Below are 24,650 nucleotides of genomic sequence, written 5' to 3'. Positions count from 1 at the left end.
GGTACCAATGAACAGTTAACTGAGATGCTGTAGCTGAAATGTAGTGACAAGCCAGATAGATAGGGAATAATAAGGATGTAAGTATGTACCTTTGAAAAGAAATGGCTGGGATATTTTTGACATCTTAAATAAAGGCCTTTTAGGAAGCTTCTGTTAAAACCTTTCTTGACATTTCCAACCAGAAAAATGCCCTAAAGTAGACCCAGAACATGTCTGTCTCATTTGACCTGAAAAATCTAGCAATCTTTTAGACCCAAAATAAAAGGGAACACTCAAATTAATCACAAGTCAGGTAAGTAGGAATGGTTGGTTTCCAAACCATGGGATAGTTTGAAAAAAACTTTTTTTTTTAGCTTAGAATAGACATCACCTTCCTATCGACGACTTTCTTCTTCCGAGCCTGGTCTGTCCTTCTGTCACCATGACACTCTTAAGAAAGTGGGGTGACTAAAAGTGATGAAATTTATATTTGTTTTTGAAAAGTATGTCTTTCTTTCTCAGTAAGTCTTATTCCACCAGCATAAGAATTAATTAGATGCTTGTTGCTGGCTGCACTAGTCTAGGAAAGTATAGTTTTATCTCGCATTATTTCGGCATCAGTGCACTGACCTACTTTTAACTTTCATTTTCTATCTCTCACAAGTTTCGGGAGAAAAGCCTAATCCAGATTAGTTTGTCAGGTTTGAAGCCATGTCTGCTCATTCTCCAGCATATGTATTACTCAGGATTCATGCCGTATAAATGCCACATGCTTCAGAATAAAACGAGGAGGCTTTAATTAACACAGAAAAGATGCAAGTTTGCAAGTTTCAATGATATATTACCAAGTCAACAATTGAAACAGTGACCAGGCTTTCATTCATAAATCAAGTGAGCTTGTTGTTCCTTGCTCCTGGAAGTACTTACCTACCTGATCTTGGCGCTTGTCCCTTTAGTTTCTCATCTGTAAGGGTTACTAAGTCTTCTTTAGTCTTTGCAACCCTAACAGTTTTTTGGTCTCCAGTCAGTACAGTTTATATAACTACGTGATCATCCTCATGGTTAGCCAGTGGTATGGTGCATAATTGCAACAAACCACAGCATCTTGGTTTACTCACTCATTTAAAGAATCAACTCCTTGGCCTTTTTCTTGTTTTAACAACCATAAATATCTTTAACCACTTGCCGACCGCCGCACGACTATCTACGTCGGCGGTCAGCCCCTCACAGGCAAACTAACGTAGGGCTACGTTGCTTGCTTGTGAGGGTCTAGGGAGCGAGCGCGCGCCCCCCGGGGCGCGCTCCCGCTCCCGCGTGGTCACGGACCCCCCCGCGCGTGTGACCAGCGGACCCGATGTCCGCCGGTCACTCGGCGATCGGCGGGGGAGAGGGAGAATGTCAGGCAGCTTGTGTAAACAAACTGCCTGTCATTCTCCTCGCTGCAAAGACACTGATAAAACGGATCTGGTATGTAGATCCGTTGATCAGTGTCCTTACAGCTAGAGCCACAGCCAATCACAGTAGAAACCACGCCCCTAGGGACACACACAGCCCCTCCCTTCCAAATAAAGTTAACCCCTTCACTACCAGTGTATTTTTACAGTAACAGTGCATATGTATAGCACTGATTACTGTAGAAATGTCACTGGTAACCCCAAAAGTGTCAAAAATGTCAGTCAAGGGTCCGATCTGTCCGCCGCAATGTCGCAGTACCGCAAAAAAAATCGCAGATCGCCGCCATTACGCGTTAAAAAAAAAACAACAAAAATGACAAAAATCTTTCCCTTTGTTAGTAAACGCGATAACTTTTGCGCAAACCAATCAAAATACGCTTTTTGCGATTTTTTTTACCAAACATAGGTAGCATAAAATAAATTGGCCGAAAATTTTTAAAAATTTTGATTTTTACATTTTTTTTTGGGGGAATTTCATATAAAAAATGTGAAAAATATTGCTATTTTTGCAAAATTGACGCTCTTTTTTTGTTTATAGCGCGTGATCAAAAAATCGCACAGGTGATCAAATACCACCAAAAGAAAGCTCTGTTTGTGGGAAAAAAAGGACGTCAAATTCGTTTAGGTACAGCGTCGCACGACCGCGCAATTGTGCGTTAAATTCACGCAGTGCCGAATCGCAAAATACCCCCTGGTCGGAATGGGGGTAAAATCTTCCGGGGCTTAAGTGGTTAAAGGGACTCTATCAAGAGAGAATTATGGGTATTGCCATAGCTGGGCTTCTCTTGAATTTCCTAGCTGCCTGGCTTTGGCTGGCTTCAACACTTTGGGTCACTGGGCATGAACATGCATGCTGTAAATGACTCATAATTCCATATCTCCTCACGTGTTTCAGTTACCCAGAATGCATTAAAGGCAATGCATTAGCATGGCAGCCAGGCAACTAGCATTTTTGAAAGCCTGATTGCAGCCCACATAATTTGCTCAAGGCAGAGTCCCTTTAAAGGGTCACTGCGTAAAGATGATAATTTGTTAGGTTTAACCACTTCCCGTTTATGTACTATGGCCGGATGGGAGCAGTGCTGATGCGGATGGACATACCCATACGTCCCCCCCCCCCCCCACATTTGGCACTTGTCTATCAGACATAGCAGAACAATGATAGCTGTACAGGTCCGCTGTTGGAGCCCTGGTACCAAGTGATCGCTGTAGCCAATCAGCAATGACATGGACAGTAGTAAACAATTTCCTGGCAGTATTGTTTACTACTGTGAGATTGGTCCCAGAGATCACATATTACAGGGCCATTCACAGCAGCTCTGTACTGTATCTTGTGATAGCTGTGGCAACTATCATAGTATTTCTCAATGGCTGTAGGAATGCAGCTGGAGAGAGTGTATGCCCTGTGTCCAATCTATCAGTACAGGATCCTCACATAGACATTTTTACAGTGTTTTTTTTGTCTTTTGGGCATCACATTTATTATATAGAGGTTTGCCATTGCAACGTCAGAACAATACTCTGTGACCAAAGTATATACAATATGCACTAGGGCAGCCGTTTGTAGTACATTGGAGGTTTTTCAGAAATAGTTTTTTATATATTTGTGTACAATAAAGTGGATTTTTACTGTGCTTTGGCTATTAGGATTTTTTTTTTATATACAGATCCTTTCCATGTCTGGTTGAGTCCATAACTAGTATTTATATTCTTAGGTGGTTCATGTTGACTAGGAACTCCCAGATCACCTTTCTGTGAGAATATAGAGAGGGGGCCTTAAAGACTATCCTTTGTTGTTTTTCAGTCCCAGTGATCACCGCCACACCACTCTTATTGTCCCCAATCACTGCCACCCACTTAGTGTTGCTAATTAGTGCTGCACCACAGTGCCAATGATCAATGTCACACCAGTCATATTGTCCCCCGATTATCGCTACACCAGTTATATTGTCCCTGATTTCCGCCACACCAGTCATATTGTCCTTGATTATCACCTCACTACTTACAGTGTCCCTGATCACCGCCACACCAATCACATTGCCCCTGATCAACGCCACACTAGCTATGGTGTCTGTGATTGTAGAATGGCGTTCTCCATCCTTACAGCTCTAACAGTAAAGAACCCAAGTTAAACCCCTTCTCCAACTTCATTGAGTGTATATACAGGCATATTTGTAATGGTAGTGCCTACATTCTGTAAAGAATACAGAATACACTAGACTTGTCATTTGGGTTTTCTCAAAGCAGCATTCAGCGTGGATGCTAATTTCCTATCTGACATACACATATTCTTTAAGCTGCCTATACACTGTAAGATTTCCCTATTGATTTCCACTATCCATGCATAGCCTGAATGGAGGAATCTCCTCTTCCACCTGTGACTTTCAGAATACCCAAAGAGTTACTGCATCTGAATGGATTCACTCTTTGTTCATCTGACAGTTTTCTGCCTGGCTCCTTCCATATTCAGATCGAAGGATGTTGGATGGAAGGGTGCCAACAGGGTCACCTATGGCTTATATTCGCTCTGTGTATGGCCAGCTTCGGACAGCATTTTACAGATCAGTTCCCAACTGATTTGAAATGTCAATAAGAGCAGTTGTTCTATGTTTTCAACTTGGGATTACATACAGCAATGTCTCAAAAGTAAAGTTTTCACTTTTACATTAAAGCAGAACTTTACTCTCTCAATTAACATTGACCATTTGTAATCCGTATGCGATTAGCGTTAGTAAATGGATACTAAAGTATATTTGCTTGTTTAATTTTTTTTTTTTAACATTTCTTCAGTTACTTTCAGGTTTCCATGCCTAGTCAAATGATGTCATACATCCCAGGTGCCTTTAGTAAGGGAGTAGGGGCTTTTTTAGCTAAGCACACCCTCTCCTGCTTTTATGCCTGAGCTAAGAGCAGATGGATTCCAGGAAGTAAATGCCACGTGAATCATCTGCCCAGACTCAGGGCCACGGCCCGGCCAGAAATGCTAGGGAGTGTTTTTCAAAGTGATTTTTCTGCAAAATAAACCATAAAGACATTGATAGATGGGTGAGTTACCTTTGAATACTAAAAATGAATGAAATAGTGTTTTAGGTTTGTGGTGCTCAGATGCAGTGTAGTTCCAATTTATGCAGTTACTTACGTCTGTTATGTTCATGTCATTCATTTGGATGTTTTCTTATTTTGCTTGGATAGGTAAAGTGAAAGGGGACAGCCAGTTGTTTATATGCTATATATATCATTTACTTTTCAAACAGAATTAGTTGTTATTACATATATATGTATGCTTTATACGTGTGTGTGTGTGTGTGTGTGTGTTTTATTACTCCTCCTCATTGATTTGTAAGGACATTACTACTTTGCTAACCCTGAGTGTAAAGCTAGCCATTAACATACATATATAGTGCCTTGAAAAAGTACTCCCACCCCCTGGAAATTTCCACCTTTTGTTATGTCACAACCAAAAACATAAATGAATTTTATTGGGATTTTTTGTGATAGACCAACACAAAGTGGCACATAATTGTGAAGTGGAAGGAAAACGATAAATGGTTTTCAAAATTTGTTACAAATAAATATCTGAAAAGTGTGGCGTAAATTTGTATTCAGCCCCCCTCAGTGCCATCTTAAGAGCATTAAAGGGCCCCGGGCAATGCAGTGCACTGGGGCCCTGCCTACACAATCACACACAAGAATAAAAATGCAAATTATCGATGAGGCGATATTTGTTGGTACAGCAGTGCCATGCTAATGACAGCTTCCAAGTTTGGTGACTGGGTCCGGTGAATACACGGACGGGAGTCAGACTCAACTGTCCTGTGTATGCCTGTTCCCGTGGAGGCGCTTGCCACCTGCTAAGTTCGGCAGTGGGATGCACACGGGTATCGGGACTAATGCTTGGCTGGGGCTGGGCAGGTGGGGCCCCCCAGGCAAGTGGGGCCCCCGGGCAACTGCCCAGCATGCCCATTCAGTAAGATGGCCCTGGCCCCCCTGAGCCAAAACTTTGTAGAACCACCTTTGCTGCAATTACAGCTGCAGGTCTTTTTGGAGATGTCTCTACCAGCTTTGCACATCTAGAGTGACATTTTTGCCCATTCTTCTTTGCAAAATAACTCAAGCTCTGTCAGATTGGATGGAGAGCGTCTGTAAACAGCGATTTTCAAGTCTTGCCACAGATTCTCAATTGGATTTAGTGCCGGTTCACACTTGTGCGGTTTGCGAGATTGCATGTAATTCGGAGCGCACTGCTCCTAAATTACATGCGATCTCATGTGCGGATGCGAGTTCAGCCATACACTTTGTATGGCTGAATTCGCAGCGCATCCGCAGCAAACTCGCACATGTGGCTTTTTTTGAGCCGCATCAGAATCGGATCGCACAGTGGTTCACACTTGTGCAATCCGATTCTGTGTGAACTTGCAGATCGCACTGCGATATGCGATCGCAACTGGGGGTGTCGTTAACTTTTAATTGACACCCCCTGCGTATCGCATATGGCAGTGTGAACTGCCAGATGTGCGGATGCGATGCGGGAACACGCTGCATATTCGCGGCGTTCCCGCGTCGCACAAGTGTGAACCGGCACTTAGGTCTGGACTTTGACTGGGCCATTCTAAAACATGAATGCTTTGATCTGAACCAGGCAAATAGATTTCAATTTGTAAGTGCAGTTGTTCCAGAGCTTAGTAAATGAGGTAAAACTTCACTTTACAAATAATATCCAATCACATGCAACGAAAAAAAAGAAAAAAATGCATTTTTGTTTGCACATGATTAGATTATGGAAGTCAGCAAATCTTTCCCTCATTTACTAAGCTCTGGTGCAACTGCTCTTGCAGAGTGCAGTCTATTTGTCTTTAGTAAATCAACCACTTAATCGGCAGGCTAGGTCAAAATCTGCAATGGAATGGTTGGATGCTGCAGACTGCCATTATTATAAATATGAAAAGTTTTAAAACATTTCATGTCAAATAAAAAGTTATGCTAACAGATACATTGATACATTGCTGAAAATATGCAATAGTTCTCCTTTAAATTACATTTTCTTTTCTTTCTCTTTTTCAGGAAAAAGTAGAGTATGCCTTTCTCATCATTTTTACAATTGAAACATTTTTGAAAATTATAGCATATGGACTAGTCATGCATCCCAGTGCATATGTAAGAAATGGATGGAATTTGCTGGATTTTGTTATAGTAATTGTAGGGTAAGTATGCTTAATTGCGCCTTATTATCTATACTAGTGATACGGTTTTGTACGTATTTTGTGTCCATTATTGTTTTCAATTCAGCATTTAAAGGATAATTCAGAACCAACCAAAAATGTTCTTTATATTAACCACTTTACCCCCAGCCCTATTTCGGACACTTTTTGTCCACAAGATAAAACCAGTATTTTTTCCTAGAAAACTACTTAGAACCCCCAAACATTATATATATTTTTTTAGCAAAGACTCTGGAGAATAAAATGTCGGTCATTGCAAAATTTTTTGTCACGCGGTATTAGCGCAGCGGTCTTTAAAACGCCATTTTTTTGGAAAAAATTTGAAAAATCACATTTCACTCATTTTAAAAAATACTAAACAGTAAAGTTAGCCCGTTTTTTTTGTATATTGTGAAAGATGATGTCACGCCGAGTAAATAGATACCAAACATGTTACAGTTTAAAATTGCGCCCCCCCGTGGGATGGCGACAAACTACGGTCAATAGAGATCTCAATCTGCAACGCTTTAAATTTATTTAACGGTTACCAGTTTAGAGTTAGAGTGTAGCTCTTTTTTTTAAATTATTGCCCACGCTCTGGCGATCGCGGCGATACCTCACATGTGTGGTTTGAACAGCGATTTCTTTTTCGGCTCGACTTGCATATACGTTTTTTTTTGTGCGCGAGCTAACGGTGATGGGGGCTGCTAAATTTTTTTTTTTTTCCTATTTATTTTTTCTTTTTTTTTAACTTTATTACAGGTTTTTTTAAAAAAAAATCTGATCACTTTTATTGCTGTCACAAGCAATGTAAACATCCCTTGTGACACCAATATGTGTGACAGGTACACTTTATGGAGGGATCGAGGGTCTAAAAGACCCTAGACCCCTCCACTACACTTTTTTTAAATCTGCCGCCTTTTGCAGAACAGTAACCCGGATGTGACGTCATGGACGCCGCCTCCGGTTTACGTCATCGGAGACCCGATTGATGCAGTTTCCGGCATTCATCGGGACTCCATCCAGCCGGCGGACGCGCCGGCTGGGTGCTCGGGGGTCCCGGTGGGACGGGAGCCCCGAGCAAAGCCGCGGAAGGCGGCGGGAGGGGGGGAACGTCCCCTCCCGCCCCCCCGGGTAACGATCGAGCGGCTCCCGAGCCGCATCGATCGTTACCGACGGAAAGCCGACCGTCGGCTTCAAACAACGGTACCGGGATGATGCCTCTAGCTAGAGGCATCATCCCGGTATAACCACTCAAAGTCAGCCGACGTAGATCTACGTGGCTGGTCGTTAAGTGGTTAAGTGCTGCCATGTTTGCAATAAGTATTCAGTTTAAGGCTCGGTTCACATTGGTGTGATCCGGGAACCCTGCAAATTCACTGCAGGTTCCCACATTGCACCTGACTCGCAGGCAGTTAACACTGCTATATGCAAACTGCTGGGAGTGTCAATACAAAGTTAATGACACCCCCAGATTGTTTACGAAAAAGAAGAAAAGAGCATATGTAGGACTTTAAAGGTCACCCCAGATTAGTTCGCGTATCGCAGTGCGAACTGTCAATTCGGACAGGAATTGGATCACATGGGTGTGAACAGCCATGCAATACGATTCTTGTGCAGACCAAAAAAAGGGTCCTCCCTGACTTTGGTTCGAATGCAATGCAAATTCAGCCATAAAATCTGTATTGCAGAATTCACATTGGATGTGATTTGTATAGCAGTGCGGTGCAAATCACATGCAATGTCTTCTATCAGCCCTTAATATCACTGATGTGCCAATAGCCCTCATTTTCACCACAGTGCTTTTAGTCCCCGGTCATACCAGCATGACTTGTCATGCGATTTCAAATCGCAAGACAAGTTGCACCCTATTGTAAGCAATTGAAGCAGTCAAATCAATGCAACTCCAACACCATCGGAGTCACACTGATTTGGAAGTAGTTCTTGCAACTCTTTTTGCAAGTTTAGGTTTGACTTGCCAACACATCTGTGCATGAAGTCGCACAGATGTCTTCTAAGTCGCATCTGAAGTTGCACTGACATGCAGCCTAGAAATTGTGCGCCTTTAATTGACGTTGCACGCTTTTAAAGCTGCACTGGGTGTGACCGAAGGCTTAACATACAAGAGCTATAAGAGAAAATTCACTCAGCACATACAGCCCTCAGAGTTACTGCAGTGTTTGCATTGTACAGTACAGTCAGTTTACATGTAGTGCCATTCAGGAGTGTTTGCTATATACAGTCAATTTAACACAATTCAAGATTATAAAATAGAAATCATGAATAGGAGGCATGTTATTAACAAGCATTGCTTGCTTACTCTTGTTAACAAAAGAACCCCTACATCTGTTATCCAAAATATAATAATAAATATAATAATAAAATATATTACCTTATGATATGATGAATTGCATCATCATTTTTTAAACAGTAAATTTTGATTACATTTTGATTAAATACAAATTACATAAAGTAATCAAATGTCAGTAACCAACAAGTTTACAGACAAAAGCATAAATATATACTCGTTATCCCACTTTGGCTCAGACTGTAATAGGGTACATTGTCTATTGAGAAAAGGTATAGAAATACAAAGATTGGTATTTCAAATACAAAGAATAACCAGTAGAAGAGCCACACTTAAAGTGGTTGTAATCCTGAAAAAGTAAAACATGCTCTTGCCCCTTTAATGTGTCAACAGAACAATACTGATGTTATTCCAGCAAATGAAAGAGACCATCTAAGACCTTCCACAGAGTTGACAATATTCCAATTGCCTCAGACCGTCATGGCCATTAGTATGAACCCAATAAAGAAATAAGCGCTAATAGTGTAAGAAGTCCTGTTGGGACGAAACCGGTCGGGCAGAGTTACATATCCTTGTCACCGCAACTACCCGGAAGTGCTAGAGTTCGCCATTTCTATTGGATTTGATACATGCCTATTTGAAATATGAACCATGCAACTGCAATATTTGTTTATTAAAGAACACTTGTAAGAGGTTTTACACTATTAGCCCTTTATTATTATTATTTCTTTATTGGGTTCATACGAATGGCCATGACGGTCTGAGGCGATTGGAATATTGTCAAGTCTGTGGAAGGTCTTAGATGGTCTCTTTCATTTTCTATGCTGGAATAACATCAGTGGTAACACAGTAGCCCAGTGATAGGAGGTCCATACTCTCTGGTAAGAGTACATCCATACATGTGGTGGCGGTTAAGCGGTTAACTCACAAGGTGGAGGGATTTAATTTAGGAAAGCAGAATTTCTTTCTTATATAATCACAACTTTTGGACTCTTTGTTTGTCATATTAATTTGATATTTTGATTCACTTTATCAATTTGTATATAGCACTTTTTATATTTTGTCCTGTCCCTTTAAGGCATGAGATATAGCACAGTGATTTTGCCATGTCAATTGTTCCTTTCTATGTTACCTGGCTGATCCTGCCAGTTGCTGTCTTCCCCTCTGTAAACTGACCAGGTTTATCATGGCTGCTGATCTCTGATAATGGTGGCTCTGGCATCCTGCTCTCTTCTCAGTGTCTCTGAATCTTCCCCCTCCCTCTCTCCGTTTCCTCCGTAGTCTGTTTGAGAGCCGATCTCCCCTCTCCTCCCCTCCCCTTTCCTCTCCTCTCCTCCCCTCCCCTCTCCTCTCCTCTTCTATTCTCCCCTCTCCTCTCCTCCCCTCCCCTCTCCTCTCCTCTCCTCTCCTCTCCTCTCCTCTCCTCTCCTCTACTCTCCTCTACTCTCCTCTACTCTCCTCTCCTCTTTTTCATGTGTAATTCTATTCCCTGCAGCTGTTTCAGTGCTTGTAAAGAAAAGATGTATTAATTACTTTGATCCTCTCTGTTTTAGGTCCCTTTTCAGTACAACATGTGTGTTTTCCTAAAATTGTAATGCTCAATACTTTTTTTTCCAGAGCCCCGCTGTGCAGACACTTGACCTCCCTCTGCTAGTTTGCATTCATAATAGGGAAATCTCAGCCCTCCCACTGTACTCTTATTTAGGAAGGGAAGCAGAGGGAGGTCGCATGACAGGACAGCAGGGCTCTATACAAAGAAGCTATTTACATTATAATTTAAGGAAAACACACTGTACTGAACAGGGACCCAAAACAGAGAAAATTAAATTAATTAATACATGTAACTTTACAACCACTTTAAGAAGGAGTATATCCTAATGGAAGATTAATTCACTGTCAATTACAAACTGTAGTGAAAATGTTAGATTAGGTTTTATAAAGCTCTCTTAATTGTTTTGATGATTACATCATTATTAAAAAGGACCTAATGGCCTCATCCTCCCACCTATCTAACTGCCCTAAAAATAAGTATCCTTAAAATGGTTGTAAACACATACATAACTACTGAAAGGACAAACCTCTGGTGATACACAGAGATTAAATAAATTCTCCTGCATAGGTTGTACCTGTTTATCTGCAGCATTCTCTTCTCTACAGCCTTCCAAAACACACAGATCAAAGATTTTGTCTTATTTCCAGCAGGCAGGGGGTGGGATCTGACATCACACAGGTGAGTGTAATCTGATCTGGGACCTGAGTGGAGGGAAACGACACACCCACCTCTGCACAGTCTCATAAGGAAAAATGCACAGCTGAGGCTGCCAATCACATTCTGTGTGTTGGTGGGGGGTCTCCCAAGATTCTGTGGTGTCTGAGTAACATGTAAAAGTGACTAGAGCAGACAGCTTGAGGGTAGAAAGAGGAGAAGAAAATCACACTGGATGCTTTCGATTGAGGCAAATACACACTATAGAGGAATGTGCTTTGTTCATTTTTCATTTTAGAGGTTTACAACCACTTTAGGGAGACTTTAAAATTCTGACCTTTTTCAGCATGTTGACAAACCACGAAGGCCAAGCAAATAACTAAATGCCTCAACACTTAGGTACACATTCTCTGCTGAAGAGAAAGATCATAGTACAACAGTGATCTTATGATCAACTGCCTTAGGATCCTACATCCGTTCCTCCAAGGCAGGTAATCATTTCAGGCCTCCTTTCTATATATGAAGTGGAAATGAAGGTTAAGTGTTTTATTTCACTTTAGGTCCTCTTTAATTAACTTGTCTGGGTTGTGTTCATCTTCTGTTTAAATGCTGCCTCTACTTACCATTTATTTTGTCTCCTCTAGATTGTTTAGTGTAGCTTTGGAACAACTCAACTTTGGAACCAAAGAAACCGACGGAGCAGGCCAGGCAACTGGGAAATCCGGAGGTTTTGATGTGAAAGCTCTGAGAGCTTTTCGTGTATTACGTCCCCTCCGATTAGTGTCTGGAGTGCCCAGTAAGTCTGTACAGCACATATAAGCAACTGCAGTCTTTCTAGCTGCTGAGGGAGAACAAGTCTTCGCTATGACATTCCAGAGCTTGCAAGATATCAATTGCTAGGGCACTGCTGACTGTCTAGCTGAGAATCTGTGTCTACCTTCTTTGAGCAGAAATTACCTGGAACAATTAGCATTACTAAATGTAAAAAGGAAGAATGAAAATGTTAGATCCAAAAGGGCAGATATAGGCCTGGATTATTTATCCACATTAATACACATTATTGAAACCAATAAAAATGTAGAATAATCTAATGACATTCAATGATAAATTAAAATTATACAAATGTGGGTGTTGCTGCTTTTTAATTTAGGACAGACAATGTTACGTTATATAATAATAATTTTGGTATGTTTTGGGGTTTTTACCCACAAAGTCAGATCTGACACTTGGGGTTTGATGTACCGTATTTTTCGGCGTATAAGGCAACTTTTATTTTTTTTCCATAAAAGTTTTATTTTATTTAAAATAAATGAACAAGATACAGCGATGATCAACATTCATCAAATTCAAACGTAACACGCTTCTTGGTACATAAACATGTGAAGTTATTAACAAAGGTTTCGAAAACTTAATAGAAATGTTGGAGGGGGGAAGAAAAGCATGAAGAAATACAGAATCAAGTTAGACAATCGTTTATAGGATACGACATAGCTCTTCAGGTGACAGTTTGGATCAGAGATGTTTAAAGCTGTACAGTCAACTTGTTTGAGGAGAGATAGCCCCGCACAGCCCTGGTGTAGGGGTGGGGGGGGGGGGGGAATGCCTCTCTATATATAAAAAGAGAGTTTAGAATCCGCGAAGGAAAGTGTGTAATCACATTCGACTCACAATCACAAGACAACTTTTTATAATAAAAAAGATACCCCAAAAATCGGGGGTCGTCTTACACGCCAGGTACGCTAGTTACAGAATGTCCCTATTAAATATTTTAGCTCGCTGGATGTGCCCTAATATGTACTGTAGCTTCTGCTACATACAGAACTTCTGTATTAATATTTTAGTCCACTGGATGTGTATACAGTAAGCTTGGGCTAATTACAGAACATCCCTGTGCTGTAATACTCTATGTACCACGCTGAGCCAATCACAGCAAGCAGTGTATTCTATTAATGCATACAAAGCCTGCTCGGATTGGCTGAGTCAGAGAGGCGGGCTTATACAACCTTTGCCAATTCGAGCAGGCTTTGTATGCATTAATAGAATACACCGCTTGCCGTGATTGGCTCAGCGTGGTACACAGTGTATTACAGCACAGGGACGTTCTGTAAGTATCCGAAGCTTACTGTATACACATCCAGCGGGCTAAAATATTAATAATACAGAAGTTCTGTATGTATCAGCAGTTGAATCACTAAAGGTGCCCACTTACCTTTCAATCCAATTGCTCAATATTCTGATTGTATTTAGAAATAAAGAAAAGGAAAAAAACTTGGGAAATGTTTCTATTACTATCAGTCATATTGTTTTTAGGTTTAGGAGAAAACAATTGGACAGACTGGAAAATGTTCAATACTTTTGATATACTAGAATCATTTTTGGATTGATTTTACTGGATTAAAAAGTGATAAAATTAACAATTTAAAAATAACTTAAAACTACAAACATATGGAAACCAATGAAAGGGAATATGATAAAAAAATGTATTGCATCAAAAAAAAAAAATGCATTTATGGCCATCATTTGCCTATTGAAAGCCTAACTTCATGCGAACGGCTAAGTACCGTATATCATTGAAATACATATTATGACGCTGCTATACCTGCCAAAGAATTTTAATTTCTGTGCACCCAGTCCTGAGATCAAAGCCCTACCACACAATTACAAATTGGTAATCTGACTTTTCTTTTCTACTGCAGACAGAGACATACAGAGTCTCTTCTACAATAAACATTTTTCTGTTAGGTTCACTTTAAGCAATACATCTAGGTCACTTCCCAACAGCTTATGATTAGACAATGTATAAGTAATAACAGATTGATGAGATCATCTTTCTGCTCTCTTCTCCTGTCTACATGTTGCTTGTTAGCACATCTGCATACAGGACAACTGACTGTCCCCTAGTACTGTCCCTTCTTGACCCAGACTGATCTGAGTGCTGCTGTACAGGACATTACAAGAGACTGACATCAAGTCAAATTTAAGTGATTCTAAATGTAAAATTATCTTAAAAAAATAAGAAATATCTTATACTTGTCTTCTCTGTGCAATGATTTTGCACAAAACAGCCCATATTCTCTTCTTTTTGGGCCCCCCGCCGGCACTTCTGAATCCTACTCCTGTCAAGTGCCCCCATAGCAAGCTGCTTTCTATGGGGACGCATGCTCCGTAGCAGGCTCTGTTTGCCCGCCCCCACTCCCTCCTCACTGGTTGTGATTGGCAGCAGCAGGGGCCAATAGCTCCCACTGCCTCTCTGTCCAGCAGGCAGAAGGTTTTTTACCTTAAAGGATAAGTTCACTTTTGGGAACATGTTACATGTTCCACCCATTATTAGAGTGGAACATGAAACATGTTCCCAATGCTGCAGCTGCTGTGCAATCCCCCCCTCCCCATGACAGCAGCAAGGGGAGAAGTTCCCCATACTAAATATTACTTTTAAATCAGCGCCGGCCACTTCATTCATTCACACAGCTCTGTGTGTAAATCAACTACTAGCTCCGACATCCTTTGCTGCTGTTGGATTGTAGTTCTCAATGAACTGTGAAGCTGTGGTAGTTCATTGTTTCTTCCTGTGAGATTGTATCTGTTTGCCTGTATGGGATGTATGGGCACACAGATACTCTAAGAGCCGGTTCAGACTACTCCGACTTGGGACCCGACTTGTGTGCCCTCAAGTCGCCCCAAGTCTCTTGTCATTACAAATTCAATGTAAATGAATGAGAAGCGTCTTAATATGCACTACTGAAGTTGCTCCGACTTCAGAAAAGATTCCTGTACTACTTTAAGGCGACCTGTATCCGACTTGTGCACATAGACTTCAATGGGAGTCGCCTCTAAGTCGGATCCTTATTTATTTTCAAGCCACTGTGATCAGACTTTCCAGGAAGAAGAAAAAGATTAGCCAGGCATTCCCCACAGACAAAGTCACCTATCATTCAAGTCTCTTACAAGTCTCTCACAAGTCTCTTACAAGTCTCTCACAAGTCTCTTACAAGTCTCTTACAAGTCTCTCACAAGTCTCTTACAAGTCTCTTACAAGTCTCTCACAAGTCTCTTACAAGTCTCTTACAAGTCTCTTACAAGTCTCTCACAAGTCTCTTACAAGTCTCTCACAAGTCTCTCACAAGTCTCTCACAAGTCTCTTACAAGTCTCTCACAAGTCTCTTACAAGTCTCTCACAAGTCTCTTACAAGTCTCTCACAAGTCTCTTACAAGTCTCTTACAAGTCTCTTACAAGTCTCTCACAAGTCTCTTACAAGTCTCTCACAAGTCTCTCACAAGTCTCTCACAAGTCTCTTACAAGTCTCTTACAAGTCTCTCACAAGTCTCTTACAAGTCTCTTACAAGTCTCTCACAAGTCTCTTACAAGTCTCTCACAAGTCTCTTACAAGTCTCTTCAAAGTCAAGCTAAAAAGTCGCTCCTTCATGGGGCGACTTTCTGGTCGCGATAGTGTGAAGCGGCTCTTACAGGAAAAGAGAAAAGGGTGTACACCGCTCCAAGGCTGCCTGCAATTAGTGATCCCGGGAAGGGATGTGGTAATCCTGAAGCTGGGTGCTCGCTAAGGTCCGCAACCTAAGAGATCCATGTAGTAAGAAGAGAAATCAATGATTAAGTACTTTGTGTGAAACGCGTCTGCTGAGTAGTGTGTATTCCTGTATGTCGGATTTTGGACCTATGATTCTACAACAAAATACAGTTTTCCTTTACTGCTGGAGGTGCCGCCTTTCTCTTCTTACCACACAGATACCCTGACAGATCTGGAAGAGACCTGCATGGCACCAGCGATCTGATGATTTTTTTTTTCTACAGGCAAAAAAAAAAAAATAATAAATGCACATTTTTTTACCTGCAAAAAAAATGTATTTTATTATATTTTTTTAAAAAGTGAACATATCCTTTAATACATACAATGCATTAAGGTAAATAAACTTGTACCTTCAGAATCACTTTCAGGCATTTACAGTGGTTGCATATAAAAATACATTTCATGATTTTTTTTTTTATAAATCCACAACTGCTAAATGCAGAACTGCAATTGGAATTTTAGATTTTTTACTTTTTTTTATATCTGACTGAAGTTCAGGTTTAAAGCATAAAAAATTCCCCTCTGGATGATATATGTACATTGCAAGGATTTTAATAACCTTTGTTGCAGATTCCTACCGTTTGTTATTCCGAAGAAATCCCTGTTTGTTCCTCTGTACTGAGTGGGTCTAATGGGAGTGGTTTCATAATTATCAATCAGCTGTGGCAGCAGCAGAGCACTAATAAGGAAAGCTGCTGGGTCTGCATCCCTGTAGACGTTCTCCTATTGGGAGTATTTCACCAAAAATGACAATTTTGCCAGAAATCTGACTTGTATCTTAGTGCAGACTTCTTTATTTATTATTTTTTTCCCCACAAAGGTGGGGTTACCCTTTAAGCTTATATTTAGTGTCTGATTAATGTTGTCTCGTCTCCTTTGCTTCTATTGTCGGGTTTTATGTTTAACATTGATCTCTCCTTGCATCAGAGTTTTTTTTCCCAATTAGTCCTACCTCCATATTATAAATCCAGAATTCCGTGCTTTAGTTGCAGTGTTTCAGTAAGCAATCTAATTTTGTTTTCTACTGTAATCTCTGTTTTGTCCTTGCAGGAATTTTCAGCTTATTTTCAGTGTCCGTTTCCCAGCAGTCCTAATAAAAATTCAGCAAGTGACCATAAAACTGTTACTATATGATATCCATGCTGCATTATATATGTTTTAGTCATTTTATTACATTATGTATTTTTATAGTCAAGGCATAATCCAGCATCTTTTCATAAATGATGGCCTTTCTCTCTTCTATTCATTTCTCTAGGTTTACAAGTTGTCCTGAACTCCATAATAAAAGCCATGGTTCCTCTGCTGCACATTGCTCTCTTGGTCTTATTTGTTATAATTATTTATGCCATTATTGGTCTAGAGCTTTTTGTGGGAAAAATGCACAAATCCTGTTTTTTCCTTGGCACCGGTAGGTAACAGAAAATCTGTGCCTTTTTTACTTTTTAATGTAGACCTTCACCCAATAAGGCTGCTTATTTTATTTTTTTTGTATTTCTGACTCTTTTTATGCTGCAGCGCAACACTTTCTTCCTTCTTACGCCTAGGTGAGAGTGACGTTGCACTCCCCAGGCATTCATGGCAGCTCCAGATTCTGAGCATTCATAGATGTGCCACTGGGCTTCAGGTCCCACTGGAGACCTGTGGCACATCTCCACACGTGTGCGGGTTTCCCAGGCATGCGCCAAGATGACACAGGTATGAGGTCCTAGATCTCAGGGTGTCTGCACATGCAGGAAACCCCCCTTGCGTACGCAGATTTGCTGCGGTCTTTGCCAGGTCCTGAAGGCCGAGCAGAGAGACCTTTAGCACATTTGTCCACATACTGAATTTTAAAAGATGATATCTTTAAATAGCAGAGATGTATAGTAACTAAGTAGAACTACTTCACTACTGTACTACTGTACCGAAAGGCGGTATCTCTACTTTCCTGGAGTAGAATTTTTTTCTCTTACTTCCACTTTTACTTCACTACATTTTTTTCAATGATTTTAATACTTCTACTCCGATATTTTTTTTTTGTGCTGCATAGTTACTCGTTACAATTATAAAAATGACCACTGCCAGAACAGTAGATGGCAGGTTTCATGAAGCTCAAAACATGTGTATTATCAGCGCATACGAAAATAAAAGCTACTGTATGTATAAATAAAAGCTGCATTTGAAATAATAAAAAACAATATGATGTTCAAACTTTTGACTTCTTTCTTTAATAACTACATAACGCAGTACTTGTACTTTTACTTTCAGTACTTGAGTAGCAATTTTTTTTTTCAAAACTACTGGTACTTTTACTTTCAGAACTTGAGTAGCAAAATTAAAAAAAAAAAACTACTTGCAATACTTAAGTACAAAAAATGTTGAATACTTTAGTACTTCTACTCAAGTCATTTTTTGATCGAGCACTTCCACTTCTACTCAAGTCAATTTTTGATCGAGCACTTGTACTTTTACTCAAGTATGGGTTTCGAGTAGTTTATACAACTCTGTTTAATAGTGACATTAGATTCTATGAAACTATAATGGATCTGTTCTAACAAATTGTAAGAAGCAAAAGTTCCCACAATAGCCAACCGTATTCAACAGCTCATTTTTCAATGCAAGATAATAAAGAGAAAAGTACAGGTATGATTGGTTGCTGGGGTAACTGCATGGGCAAAGCACAGGTTTACTTTAAAGGATATCTAAACCCAAAAACAGAAACGTAATATATGTAGCAGTTTAGCATTTCTTCGATGCAGTGGCTGCATTCCTTTTCATTTACAGGATAAGAATATATTTAGCAAGTAGAGAAAAACACCTGTTAATCTGTGGTGTCCTTGTCACCTCCTGTATGCTCAACTTAAAGCACAAACAATCATATCTTCCTTCTGTAAAGCACTAAACCCCCCACTCTTCCACATAATGGAGATGAAGAGAGTAAGGGCGGCCATACATGGATCGAGATTCAACCGGTTCAGCAGGGATCGGACGAATTTTGATCCATGTATGGCCAAGGCTGGTTGTACACAAGTCGACCTATTGGCCGACTTGTGTGCAACTAGCCTTTTGGATTTTTCCTAAAAGATCAGTGCTGTCGAGTGATTTCGGATCATTTCTTTTCGATCAATACGCAGGTTGAATGAAAAAAAAAAAAATGAGTAATGCATGGCCAGCCTAAGACATATTTTAAGCTTAGCCTGGGTAACAACGGCTCCCGCCGTATGTAAAAGCAACCCAGCGTCTAATTAGCCACTAGGGTTGCTTTTACATTAAGTAGCATTGCCCCCTGAAAAAAGGATACTGGGATGATGCCTGTAACTGCAGGCATCATCCCGTTATCACCATTCAAAGTCCAGGACATCATGTAAGGTCCTATGCATGGGAAGTGGTTAAGTAATGAATAAACAGGTCCATAGCAGAAATGTAAAAACTGGTTCATGGGAAATGTGTGAGAGTTGAAGTGGTTAAATATGAGACTTTTACCAAAATTAGGAGAATGAATCCCTGATTAAGAGCATCAGAAGTGAAAGAATGTGACACAAGATAGTATTCAACCCACTTTTGTATTCCTATTTTTACACTTAAGGAACTTTGTGATTAATTGCACTTCGCAAAGTTTCTCATAGTTGGTATATAGTTGTGTATAAAATTTGTATAATCATGTAATTGCAATTTTTTTTTAAATTCTAATTTACAGAAATGCTAGCCGAAGATGAGCCAGCGCCATGTGCGTTCTCAGGGAGTGGGCGTGTTTGTCCTGTCAACGGATCAGAATGTAAAAGTGGATGGGTTGGACCTAATGGAGGCATAACCAACTTTGACAACTTTGCCTTTGCAATGTTAACTGTGTTTCAGTGTATTACAATGGAGGGCTGGACAGATGTTTTATATTGGGTAAGTTATATCCTTTAGAAAAGAATGAGACATCAAACAGGCTACCCTAACAACTCTACATATACTTGATTGGCTGACAGAATATCCAATTTTGTCCCAGATTCTTCCTGACAAGCAATACCCCTCTGAAAAAAACATTGTTTACCCATTACCACCCCAAATCCTGCCCCCATTCCAAGTGCATGTGCTCTGTTTCTAATGCAGGAGCCATGGACAGTTAAGTAAGTACCTGTGTTTTTCCTGTGCAACCTGCTCACTTTAATGCCCCCCACCTACCCAGGAGAGCATTCTCCCTCACTTTTTCTTTGTTCATGAATACTTGGTTCAGCTATTGGGGGCAGCATTATTACCCAGAACTTTCAGGTTTTAAAGATCCTGAAACTCACTCCTCTTCTTCTAAAGTGCTTAATGATTGGCTTAGCATTGTCACATAGGGATTCCTTCCCAGCAGCTGAAGGGATGAAGGAAAGGTGAGTATGTGCTTCTGGATAGGTTTGGACCTTTACCATCCCTGTTACATGTGACATCACAAACACTAGCCTCAACACTTACACTTTCCGTTTCATAGAAGCGCCACACTCCCTACCAGGTATTATAACTGGCGAGGTGAACAAAAGTACTTTAGGCTGGAGATGCATTATGATGCCTGTAGACTTCAACATTAGCTTATAGCTACAGGGCTAGTCTCACCAGCTGTTATTGTTTAAAGGCAGACTTTACTTCTACAGGCTGAGCAACTGCTCAGTTTCTTGTGGGTAAATTACTGCCACTTGTAGGCAGGGACGGTTTTAGACAAAGTGTGGCCCTGGGCAAACCTAAAAGTGGGGCCCCAAATTTTTTTATATTCTACCAAAAATATAGGCGCATTTAGGTCAGGGGCTGTGTGGACATGTACAGGAGAGGTCAGGGGCTGTGCGGACATGTACAGGAGAGGTTAGGGGCTGTGCGGACATGTACATGAGAGGTCAGGGGCTGTGCGGACATGTACATGAGAGGTCAGGGGCTGTGTGGACATGTACAGGAGAGGTCAGGGGACATGTTGCAGGAGAGGTCAGGGGCTGTGTGGACATGTACAAGAGAGGTCAGGGGCTGTATGGACATGTACAGGAGAGGTCAGGGGCTGTGCGGACATGGTACGAGAGAGGTCAGGGGCTGTATGGACATGGTACAGGAGAGGTCAGGGGCTGTGTGGACATGTACATGAGAGGTCAGGGGCTTTATGGACATGTACATGAGAGGTCAGGGGCTGTGTGGACATGTTACAGGAGAGGTCAGGGGACATGTACAGGAGAGGTCAGGGGCTGTGTGGACATGTTACAGGAGAGGTCAGGGTACATGTTGCAGGAGAGGTCAGGGGCTGTATGGACATGTACAGGAGAGGTCAGGGGCTGTGCGGACATGGTACAAGAGAGGTCAGGGGCTGTATGGACATGGTACAGGAGAGGGCAGGGGCTGTGTGGACATGTACATGAGAGGTCAGGGGCTTTATGGACATGTACATGAGAGGTCAGGGGCTGTGTGGACATGTACATGAGAGGTCAGGGGCTGTGTGGACATGTACAGGAGAGGTCAGGGGCTGTATGGACATGTACAGGAGAGGTCAGGGGCTGTGTGGACATGTACAGGAGAGGTCAGGGGCTGTGTGGACATGTACAGGAGAGGTCAGGGGCTGTGTGGACATGTACAGGAGAGGTCAGGGGACATGTTACAGGAGAGGTCAGGGGACATGTACAGGAGAGGTCAGGGGACATGTACAGGAGAGGTCAGGGGCTGTATGGACATGTACAGGAGAGGTCAGGGGCTGTGTGGACATGTACAGGAGAGGTCAGGGGACATGTTACAGGAGAGGTCAGGGGACATGTACAGGAGAGGTCAGGGGCTGTATGGACATGTACAGGAGAGGTCAGGGGACATGTTACAGGAGAGGTCAGGGGACATGTTACAGGAGAGGTCAGGGGACATGTTACAGGAGAGGTCAGGGGACATGTACAGGAGAGGTCAGGGGACATGTACAGGAGAGGTCAGGGGACATGTACAGGAGAGGTCAGGGGACATGTACAGGAGAGGTCAGGGGACATGTTACAGGAGAGGTCAGGGGACATGTTACAGGAGAGGTCAGGGGACATGTTACAGGAGAGGTCAGGGGACATGTTACAGGAGAGGTCAGGGGACATGTACAGGAGAGGTCAGGGGCTGTATGGACATGTACAGGAGAGGTCAGGGGACATGTTACAGGAGAGGTCAGGGGACATGTTACAGGAGAGGTCAGGGGACATTTACAGGAGAGGTCAGGGGACATGTACAGGAGAGGTCAGGGGACATGTACAGGAGAGGTCAGGGGCTGTGCGGACATGCACATGAGAGGTCAGGGGACATGTTACAGGAGAGGTCAGGGGCTGTATGGACATGTACAGGAGAGGTCAGGGGACATGTTACAGGAGAGGTCAGGGGACATGTACAGGAGAGGTCAGGGGACATGTTACAGGAGAGGTCAGGGGACATGTTCAGGAGAGGTCAGGGGACATGTTACAGGAGAGGTCAGGGGCTGTATGGACATGTTACAGGAGCAACTAGCAGCACAATCTTTATTACTCTCTGCAGTGCACTGACTGTCTGACTGACCTCAGGCTCACCTCACTGAGTGCCATCACATGCTGACTGGCTGGCTGGCGCGTGACTCTCAGTCTGTGTAGTGTGTTGTGTCGGGAGTCGGGACACAGTGCCGGCCGCGTGCACACTCAGTGGGAGGGATCATCATCGGCGTCGGCGCGTCCGTGACATAGTCATTCGCAGGCTCAGCCTCCACCCCTCCAGCTCCAGCCACAGTCACTCAGTTTACCCGCCGAGCCAGCCGCTGAGCCCGCCCATGACCGTCGGCGTTGTGACGTCATGCCGCTCACAGCGGCTGACGCGAATAACTATAAGATGGACGGACCGTCACCGCCCCAATGCTTAAAGCGGCGCTGCGGCTGCGCCGGCCCTTAAAGCGGTCCCGGTAGGCCAGTCAGGCCCTGCACGGGGCCCCTGGACATTCGGGGCCCTGGGCAGTTGCCCAATTTGCCCCCCCCTAACGCCGGCCCTGCTTGTAGGGGCTAGACTTTTATTATTTGCCCAGAGTCTCAAGCCTGAGTAACATGCTCACCACACCCCATGCAGATCCTGTGGTTATTGAGTTGTTATCAACTTAAAACAACTTTATTTTAATTAACCATCAATTTCACTTTGCACAACACCTCTATGCTATTGTAAAGCATAAAAATGCCACGCAGTGTTGCACAAAATGCCATTAATAATGATTACTAAGTTGTAAACCCTAAAGAGACACTGTCACTTTACTCATGCAGGACATGTTACTGAAAAGGGTAGCCCACAACCCCCTTAAACTTCCCTAACCTATGTTCCCTTACAACGCCTCTGCAGCTGCTCGGATCCGCTGTGTTGTGAACGAGTGGTGGGATTTGCTGCTAGGCCCCAACACCATCACAGGAGAGCAGGTCACACGCCCCTTCAAGAGTAGTGTATTCTTGTGGACTCTTGGAGGAGCACAGAACTGCAAAGGAGCACAGGTAAGGTGAGCATATGGGGGTCGAAGGAGATCTTTTCAAACATATTGTAACGTTGCCCTGCATTGGCAAGGCAACAGTGCCTTAAAGGCAAACCTGTGTTTTGCAAATGGCAAAGTAACATGTTCACTTAACTCCTTCCTATCCAGAAGCACAAACCTTTGAGTGATATACCAAGCACCAATGCTGTTACGTGGGAGGAAGGGGAGTGGGTCACATGTCCTCCCCCCAGAAGGACAAAACAACAGGTTCACTTACCTCCTCCCCCTCTCCAGAAGTACCTAACCTTTGCTGCTCTGCTTCTCTAATCAGCCACCAAGTGCAAAGAGAAGAAACCTTGTGTAATCTCTTAGTCATTATTTGCATTTCACACGGTGCTGGAGAACACTGCCCCCCACTCACATGTGACTATGCTAGACCAATCACCAAGCATCAATGCTATCAGATGGGATGAAGGGGAGCAAATAACATGTACCTCATACCTGGGAATACTGAGTATTTCTCGACTAAACAAACCTCTGAGGTAGCAAGGTAAAGATCAGTACATGCTGCCACAAGCTTACACACACCCTGTAGCAAACTGATCACAGCCATTTAGATGACCATATAAAACAAACAGGCAAATAAAGGTACACCAACATGCTAATTTATTTAAAGATCAATGTGTGTGTATGACAGTGCTGGGCCAGTAGATGGTCTGGTGTTATTGGAAACACTGTACAGTAAGTTTTTCTTCCGGAGTGCTTATACCCAATGAAGGTGTAATGTGGGTCTCAGTTTCCCTCAAATTGGATTTATATGTGAACTGTTAACTTCAGTAAAACTCCTTAAAGTGTTACTAAACCCCGGACCCTGCATGCATGGAAATGCAAAGATTTTACTTAATATAAACTGCTAAATAACTTTTCTCACCAGCAATATATAGCAGTCTTGTGACTTCTATCAGTGTCTGGCCCAGCACTGGTTAAAGTTTGTAGGAGGAGTTTTCATTCTCCTCTGACTGTCCTATGAGGCTGCATGACCCCTGACCCCCTGTCTGGACAGTGCTGATTGGCCCTGTGCTGATTACATGCCCCCTCCCAAAAAAAACTCGCTAGCAATACGCACCAGACTGAGCATGTTCAGAGTGCCTCCAAGGCTCTGTTCTATCAAGAAAAAACAGGGTATGGAGAGAACAAGGATCCCCCCAGAGAAGGAGTCAACTATGGACATTGTTATGCAAATTAAACAAAAATAAACTTTATTAGGCACGTGTGTACTCTCTTCTGTCTATTTGCTGAGCTCATCATAGGTGACCAGAGAGAGTACAGTACACACTGTGTGTGTGCAGCCAAAAATAATAGGATGGCACTCTCTCCAATGGCACTAGGGGACACTGTTCTCAACGGCTTCTCCAACCCTAATAGTAACTTGGGATGGAGCCATTGCTGGCCGCAACGAGTTTTGAGATGTTTTTTCTAAATGTGGTCGTGGACTACTATGTTTA

The 24,650-nt window shown here is 42.3% G+C and overlaps 1 protein-coding gene across 17 annotated transcripts in view; it reads left to right on the top strand.

Moving 5' to 3' along the window:
- The window catches only part of CACNA1D (calcium voltage-gated channel subunit alpha1 D), a 537,366-nt gene that overhangs the window by 228,898 nt on the left and 283,818 nt on the right, over window positions 1–24,650 (top strand). For all 17 annotated transcript variants that reach the window (XR_014225629.1, XM_082266515.1, XM_082266513.1 and 14 more), the window contains exons 4-7: window positions 6,495–6,634; window positions 11,790–11,941; window positions 16,984–17,136; window positions 19,405–19,601. Coding sequence is in view for 16 of the 17 variants with exons in the window: in XM_082266515.1 (XP_082122641.1) it covers window positions 6,495–6,634; window positions 11,790–11,941; window positions 16,984–17,136; window positions 19,405–19,601 (642 nt within the window). In the remaining variant the exon portion in view is untranslated. The remainder of the gene's footprint in view (window positions 1–6,494; window positions 6,635–11,789; window positions 11,942–16,983; window positions 17,137–19,404; window positions 19,602–24,650) is intronic.

The sequence above is a fragment of the Pelophylax lessonae genome, assembly GCF_965119305.1.
Source record: "Pelophylax lessonae genome assembly, chromosome: 8".
NCBI classification, from domain to species: domain Eukaryota; kingdom Metazoa; phylum Chordata; class Amphibia; order Anura; family Ranidae; genus Pelophylax; species Pelophylax lessonae.
This window is presented reverse-complemented; position numbering and strand designations above follow the sequence as displayed.